The sequence below is a fragment of the Scylla paramamosain genome, chromosome 23 (genome assembly GCF_035594125.1).
Source record: "Scylla paramamosain isolate STU-SP2022 chromosome 23, ASM3559412v1, whole genome shotgun sequence".
In the NCBI taxonomy this organism is placed as follows: Eukaryota; Metazoa; Arthropoda; class Malacostraca; order Decapoda; family Portunidae; genus Scylla; species Scylla paramamosain.
The window spans coordinates 17,493,677-17,501,927 of record NC_087173.1 but is presented as its reverse complement, the minus strand read 5'-3'; the positions used below and the strand labels follow the sequence as shown (position 1 = coordinate 17,501,927).

Genomic DNA, 8,251 nt, shown 5'->3' with positions numbered 1-8,251 from the left:
CCTCCTCCTATTCCTCCTCCTCCCTCTTCGTCTCACAGTTCACCCTCCCCATTTTTTTTTCTCACGCTCTTCTGTGGCTCTCCTCTCCCTCTCCCTCTTTCCCTCTCCCTCCCTCTCCTTCCCTCCATTCCATTCCCTTTCCTTTCCTTTACCTGTTTAGCGCCCTCCTCACTCCTTCACCACTCACATCCCCCCCCCTCTCTCTCTCTCTCTCTCTCTCTCTCTCTCTCTCTCTCTCTCTCTCTCTCTCTCTCTCTCTCTCTCTCTCTCTCTCTCTCTCTCTTTTCTTTTCCTTAATTTATTCCTTCTATTTTCTTACCTCTTTCTTCCTTTCTTGTCTCTTGTCTTGTTCTCTCTCTCTCTCTCTCTCTCTCTCTCTCTCTCTCTCTCTCTCTCTCTCTCTCTCTCTCTCTCTCTCTCTCTCTCTCTCTCATGTTTCCTGGGTTATGACACACACACACACACACACACACACACACACACACACACACACACACACAGAACTGTCGACCTGGCCTGGGGGTGCAGCGCTGCTCAAACACGACCTTTGGGAAGAAAAAATTTGAAGTTAATTGGCAAGCTGCGAGTGGCGGGTCGGGGGAGGGCGGGGCTGGCGGCGTGGGGCACCAAGAGCTGGCATGGGGCGGGGAACTTGTGGGAGAAGCGACCTTATGACTGAGTGTGGCTTGGCGCTTTCTTCACCCAGTTCATTCATACGCTGGTGAGATTCCTTGGTTACGTGTTGATTTTTTTTTTTTTTTTGCTCTTCTTTCTATTTTCTATTCTTTTTTTGTATTTTGGTTTTTATTTTGTTTTTTTTTTCGAGTTTGTGAATCGTAAACTTTGTGATAGTGAGGCAGACTTCGATATTGTTTCTGCATCTCACTCTGATGGAGAGAGAGAGAGAGAGAGAGAGAGAGAGAGAGAGAGAGAGAGAGAGAGAGAGAGAGAGAGAGAGAGAGAGAGAGAGAGAGGGTGTAAAGGATGAACACACACACAGGAAGACTGACAGATTGAGGGACACACACACACACACACACACACACACACACACACACACACACACACACACACACACACACACACACACACACACACACAGACTGCCCACTATAGAAACTTTCACCTCCCTTCAAGGTCATATTAACCTTTCCCTTCCTCTCCCTCTCTCCCTTTCCCTCTCCCTCTCCCTCTCCCTCGCCCCGCTTCCCGTTAAGGTGTGTGGACCGAGAGTAAGAGAAATCAGTTGGACTTTTTAGACTTTTTGTAATCTCAGTGTAATCTTCCTCTCTCTCTCTCTCTCTCTCTCTCTCTCTCTCTCTCTCTCTCTCTCTCTCTCTCTCTCTCTCTCTCTCTCTCTCTCTCTCTCTCTCTCTCTCTCTCTCTCTCTACACACACTGAGGTTGTTGTATAAACCATATTTTTTCCCCGCCTCTCTGCCCCCACTCCAGTCTTGCGGCTCGGGAAGCTCACCTGATTTCCGTCGCCGCTGGGGTCTGTCTGCTTTTTTGAGGACTGAATCAGGAGCAGCCTCGCTAACCTTTCATGTTCTCGCGCTCAGTCTCTGCAGGTAGTTCCTCCTTTCAGAAATCTCAGAATACAAGCCAATCTTTTAACCTCGTGTCCAGTCCCTCAGTCTCTTCGTAAGCTGTCGAATCGAAACGCTTATTTGTTCGGGAGCTTACTATCTCATAGGCGTTTGGGTGTGATCGCTCATGAAAAGACTGTGGAATTGGTTCTGAGTTTCTGTACGCTACCAAACGGAAAGCAGCGATCGAAGTGAATTGTGGAATCTGATCACGGCTGGAGTAATTTCGTTGGTTGGCTGGCGAACGAGAAAGAGTGACTGTCGAAGTGGCTCTGTTATCGTTACGGTCATCCTTCATTAACCCTCCCAGCACTAAAAATGGTTGCATAGGGGCAGAAGAGAGGAAAGAAGAGGAAACAAAAGGTTAATCTTATCTTTTTACGTTATAGCAATATTTATGAAAACTTAACACAAAAATAGAGTGAAAAGTTAAAGGGTTGAATTAAACGAGCGAGTGGTGTTTAGATTGTCAGTGGTTTGCGTTGGTAATTCACTTGAGAGAATTTCAACGGAGTGTCTTGTTAGCATGTGGAGTCTCGCGGGTGAAGCCTCGAGGTTGTGGCAGTGTGTGTTTAGCAGGAAAAGAAGGAGGAAGGTTGGTGGGAGTTGTTTACATAGCCTTAATACTTGTTGGGTGAATTGAGTGTTGAAAGGACAGATTATATATTTTTTTTTTATTTTCAATTTTGGAGGGACTTATTTATTACTTATTCTAGGTGAGAGGTATTTAGCAAGGAAGTAGGAAGGTTGGTGTGTGTGTGTGTGTGTTTGTTTGTATACTTGTTGGTCGGTGATTTGAGTGTTGAAAGAGTATTACTTCTGAGGTGTTTATCAGGGGGGGGAGTGAGGAGGTTAGTGTGTGCGTTGTTTGCGTAGCCTCGATGTTTGCTGGATGTTCAGTTTGTGTTGATAAGGGCAGGGTTTATTTACGGGTGAAAGGAACGCAGGTCAAGGACAACTAAACAGATAAAAAAAAAAAGTAAGGTAAGGTGAAAAGGGACAGACAGATAAACGTACTAAAAATAAAAGCAAATAAAACAGGAAACAGAAAATAAGATGAGAAGAGCTTGTCAGTGTTGAGGGGGGTATAATATTTACGTTGAAGTGGCTGGAGAAGAAAAAAAAAAAAGAAGAAAAAAAAATCCTAGGTTAGAGTGATTTGTTTCGAAGTTTGAAGTGTGAAGATGTGACAAAATAGTTTCTTGTAGTCTCTCGTCTTTCTTGTCTCTTATCCCTCTCCCTTCTCCCCCCCCAAGTCCTTCCCATTCACAATCTCCCGAGGTACAGTTACTCAAGGTTCTGAATTGTATTGTGGTGCTCTCTCTACGCGACAAGGCTCGTCAAGGGAGTGGGTCACCGTCTTGTGTGGGTCACGTGTGATTCGTTCATATACTGATTCGAGTTTGTTGTTGATGAAGGACGGAAGAAGTTTTGAGTTTGTGTGTGTGTGTGTGTGTGTGTGTGTGTGTGTGAACTGGTCGTCAAAGGAAAGTGAAAAAAGATGAAGTGCATGGGATCATTATTGATATGCATTTCGATCACTGGTGGGGAAATAGTTAAGGGAGAGACGAGGTGTGTGTGTGTGTGTGAGTGTGTGTGTGTTTGTGTGTGTGTGTATGTGCGCGGTGAATGGAATGGTGAGAGTAGCGGTGCTCGGCGTCTTCGGCACCAGCGTCACCAAGGCCACCGGATGAGGACAAACAAAGGGGGAGGACTCCAGTCTTCAGGCAGAGACGGCACTACCCCCTCCCCTCCCTTACTTGTGTGTGTGTGTGTGTGTGTGTGTGTGCGTGGTATCAAGTTTGCTGCACCTCATATTCATGCTAATGTGTTAAAGAAAATGCTATATGCATTTGTGTCCAATCACATTCTAATTGTGAGTTAAGTCCAGGTGTTAATTGAAAGAGAACAAGATAATTACTTACCTGTGTGCGTCTTGTTTACCTGTCACAAGCCACACTAATCTCTGTTTTGATCCACAGGAATGCGTGGTCGAGGAGGGGGAGCAAGCTGCCTGGATCACTGAAGCCAACAGGACGCCACGCCGCTCCTCCCTGGGCCTGCTGCTGCCGCCCTGGGCGTGACACAAGACGAGTGCTGTGTGACGGAAAGCCAACCCAGCGTGCGTTCACAACACTCAGAAATCGCAGCGCATTCCACGTTACCTGAAGCAACTCGTGTCGTCTGGCGGTGGTGGGCGAGGCCCGCGGGGACCTCGTGGGGGAAAGGCGGGCCGCGGGCTGGGCAGGAAGACGGCCGGGCGGCGAGCGGGTTCAGTCAGTAGAGCTCTGGGCGGCGTCGGGTGTGGACGTATGCGCCGGCGCTCAGTGACTGCCCCAGTGATCGGCTGTGTAGAATGAGAGTTTGTCTTTGTTGAGATAAAACTTGAGACAGTCCACAGTGATGGCGCGTCGCGTGACACTGTTGGCTGTTGTGTGCCTGGCGGGTTTGTCAGCCGCCTTGCAGTACTCTGACTTAGAGGCGATGAACGTAACGTGCTCGCCTAAGGACACTTGTCACTTCGGCAAAGGGCCTCGCCTTGGCGACTCCACAAACTGGAAAAACAGGAACTGTTTCTGTGACGACCTGTGCGCGGATTACGGCGACTGCTGCCTGGACGCGAGTGCCTATGACGCCGAGGCGCAGGTGGCAGCCGTCAACAACCACCAATGTGTTCACCTTAGGCACTTCGGGGACATCTACATGAAGGGGACGTGCATGGCGGGCTGGGAGGACCAGGACGTGGCTGACATGTGTGCCACCAACTCCCCGGACTCCAACTCGGTGCGGCGGGACCCGCTGGCCTCCTTCCCTGCCACCAGCTACGACACCGCCATCACCTACGCCAACTACTACTGTGCGGTGTGCAACAACGACTCCACTTCGCTGGAGATCTGGAAGCCCCGCCTGGAGTGCCCGACGCTCGCCAGCTACCATTCCCACTTCAAGAACCTGACTATGGCGTACGTGGCCCCGAGACTTGAGTTCAAGGAGGATAAGTGGGGCCTGCACGTGGAGGACGGCGGCTTCCCAATTTTCCATACGTGCTTCATTGACCCCGTGATGCCTGAGACGGTGGGCCACCTGGTGAGGCCGTGCAAGCACATGATCAGGACGTGTGCCGCCAATTGGACGAACACTGAGGTGGAGGACCTGTGCCACTCCTACACGGCGGTGGTGTACGTCTTCGACCAGGCCTTCAGGAACCCCCACTGCGCCCTCTGCAACCACGAAAGCCCCGAATCCCTGGGATGCCAATACGGGGTGTTCACGAGGTTCTACTTCAGGGATGACTTCAACCCCGGCGCCTTCGCGTTGCTCTTCGACTACATTGACGGCGGCAGCAACGTGGTGGGCTCGGCGTGTGGGAAAGGAGAGGTATTCGACCCGTTCTTCAAGAAGTGCAGGAATGTGGTGTGCGGTAAGCCCGACCACCAATATCGCTTTGGCCGCTGTGTGTATGCTGGCGAGGCAACCACGCCCGCCTCCTCTACCGCTCCTCCATCCAACACCACGGAGGAGGAGAACGCCAGCTATAAGGAGGAAGGTGTGGATAGAGGCAACTCCACCACTCCTGTGCCAGGAGGCGAGGAGGAAGCCGCGACCTCTCCGCCCACCGTCTCCTCGCCCGCGGGGCCGGAGGTGGCCTCGCCCCCCTTCTCACAAACAAGTCCCAGTCTCTGTCCTGCGAGAGGTTCTTGCTGCCCGCTGATGAGTACGCCATGTCTGACAACGGCACGGTGGTGGTGGAGAAGTACGGCAGGACGTACCTGCCGCACGAGTACGAGCGTCGAGAGGGCGGCATCCTGGTGTGCATCATCCAGCCCGAGGTGGGCAAGTTCTCGCGTCTCATGGGTTGGGTGACGCTGGCGGGCCTGGGCCTGTCCTGCGTGTGTCTGCTGCTGCACCTCGTCGCCTTCCTCATCGTGCCCGACTTGAGGAACCTGTCCGGCAAGAACCTGGCGTCACTGTGCCTGGTGCTGCTCGCCGCCTACGCCACCTTCATCCTCAGCGTGTTCGGGGAGCCCGGCAAGCGGGAATGCTTCGTCCTGGCCGCCGCCATGTACTACTTTTTCCTGTCCTCCTTTTGCTGGATGAACGTGATGGCGCTGGACATTTGGCGCACTCTGCGCATGGCCACCTCCGAGCTGCGGGTCAGCTCGGGCAAGCAGTGGGTCAAGTTCTCGCTGTACTCGCTCTACGGGTGGCTGGCGCCCGCCCTGGCCCTCGTGGTGCTGGTGACCCTGGACCTAGTGAGGCCTGAGGGCATGGCGGAGGAGTACTACCCCTTCCTTGGGGAGCGGTGGTGCTGGTTCGGCCACCGCAAGGCGCTTCTGGTGTTCTTCGCGGCCCCGCTCATGGCCATCATGGTGGTGAACATCGCGCTGTTCATCCTGTCGGCGCGCATGATCGCCGAGACCACGCAGTCCACGGCCAAGATGACCTCCTGCTCTCCGCACCACCACCAGTTCAAGCTGTACATGCGGCTGGCGCTCCTCATGGGGGTGTCCTGGATCAGTGGCATCGTGGCTGGTTACTTACAGCTGGAGGCCATCTGGTACGTCTTCGTGCTGTTCAACACCCTGCAGGGCGTGCTGTTGTTCCTCGGGTTCACCTGCACCAGGAAGGTGTGGCACGTGGCGGGTTCAGGATGCTGGCGGCGTGTGTGCCTGGCCACACGTGGCCCCTGGGTGTCGCGCAGCCCCTCCTCCAGCAGGCAGGGGCTGGAATCCAGGGATTCCCATGATTCCCAGCTGTCTGCACACTCCCACTCCTCCGTGACGCACCTCGCCTCCCACTCCCGCACCTCCGTGGATGCCTTCTGAGGCGCCGCCATCACACCGCGGCCGTGTTTGTTCCTGGGTGAGGCAAGCAGGCCTGTGCTGCCTCCCCGCAGTGCTGTGTGGTGGATGGCATTACGTGTCCTATTAGTGATGCTGACAGGGGGTTGGCGGGTAGGCACCATTGTCCTGGGAGAGGGTGAGGTATGGGAACACCTGGACACTCCGCGCGTCAGGCGGGCGAAGGGCGAGGTGTGTGTGTGCGCGTATGCTGCGTCGGCACAGTCTGCCGGGCGTCACCTTATGCTAGTCGAGTATGTTCTTCCTCCACTTATCTAGAGTTAGTCTCCGCCTGTCAATACTTCGTCGCCTCACAGTGACGAGTCTTGGACGCTTGTGATGAATGTTGAAGTTTTCCCGAGTCAAGAACTTGCAACACTACAGTGTGTGTGTGTGTGTGTGTGTGTGTGTGTGTGTGTGTGTGTGTGTGTGTTGCGTGACTCGTGTACCAAAGGTGTGTCTGTTCACAATTTTATGTACTCCGCATCATTGCCTTGCGTGGTGTTTTCGTAAATTAATATCTTGGTAAATAATCAAACTTTTACGTATGTCCTGTTCGATAATATTGTTTTGTGTACGAAAATACTCAAGAGGACGCGATGGTTGCCTCGTCCTGCTTGGGTCAGTGTTTGGTGTGCGGCCAATTAACTGCATTATGGGTATTTTTCCTCATTATTATTATTTTCTTTTTCATATGCATCAGATATCCTATTTTTTATTACAATGTTCATCGGCCACTCATAGCCCACTAGACGGGCCAGTGTAGTCAGTGTGTGTATATAGGAGTGTATATATTTTGTCATATACTTTTGTCAGATTGAAAAATAAACATGAATGTAATAATGCAGCTTTCTCTTGCCTCGCCTTAGGCCCTTCTGGAACACTTTGATCTGTCACCACGACTGTTTTCCAAGGCCACAGGGATGATTAGCTGGATTGTTTCTCCTGTTTATAACATAGAAACCTTGTTAGTCTCACTGGAAACGTACAAACATCCTTTAAAACCCGTGTCACTTATATTAGAGCCTTTTAAACTAGTCTAAAGTGTGGCGCAGAAGTGTTTCAGAAGGTTAAGTTTAAGTTGAATGTGGCGCGTGAGGGTGGCGACGTCTGGCAGCGCGGGACAGTCAATGCAATCTACCTGGATTGTGTTGACGCGGCTGCCTGAGGTACAATAATGCTGTAATGTGTCCAAAGGTGAAAAGTGAAGTTTAAACAATTTCAGAAGCTTCCAATGAGTGGTTTCATACTTAATATAGTTATTCTACTCAAACAGAACGAAATAATGTGGCTTTTCATGCCACATTAATAGCCAAAGAAGTGGAGTTAAATGCGAGTATCAGTGATGATCTTACGCAGTCATACCAAAACGGGATTAAATCATAGCTTGTATAACATTCGCACCTTAGCTACCACTGCAATACACATAAGTTCTAGCCTCTACCGATACAATCACAATTATATTCACAAGTCCCTGACAAACCAAAGACTAACAACTCAATCACGTGCAGGAGGAATGTGAGTATTTCCACCACGGTATGGAGGTTGGCAAAACTGGGTCAGCTGGGGGAAGGGAGGGACAGGGAGTGGGAGAGAGGCGGCCGGGCGAAGCAAACCTAAAAATAACATTAGGTTCATAGCATTCCACAAAACCGCAAAATTCATTCAGTTTCCATTGCATTTGTGAATTTCCCGTGGTGTGAGTGTAAGCAGGAACCTTTGAACTTGACGAGGACTTGCTATTGAGACAGGGAAAGGAGGTGGTGAGGAGTGAGAAGGAAAAGAAGAGGAGGACGTGACAAGCTTACTGGCTGGGCGGCGG

At 51.4% G+C, this 8,251-nt stretch overlaps 1 protein-coding gene across 1 annotated transcript; it reads left to right on the top strand.

Moving 5' to 3' along the window:
• The first annotated feature begins 2,162 nt into the window (after nt 1-2,162).
• Nucleotides 2,163-7,272, top strand: LOC135112321 (uncharacterized). The gene is given in 3 exon segments (XM_064026657.1): nt 2,163-2,183; nt 3,571-5,234; nt 5,237-7,272. Coding segments are annotated over 2 exon segments (2,421 nt in total). The 5' UTR covers nt 2,163-2,183; nt 3,571-3,991; the 3' UTR covers nt 6,415-7,272.
• The last annotated feature ends 979 nt before the right edge of the window (nt 7,273-8,251 follow it).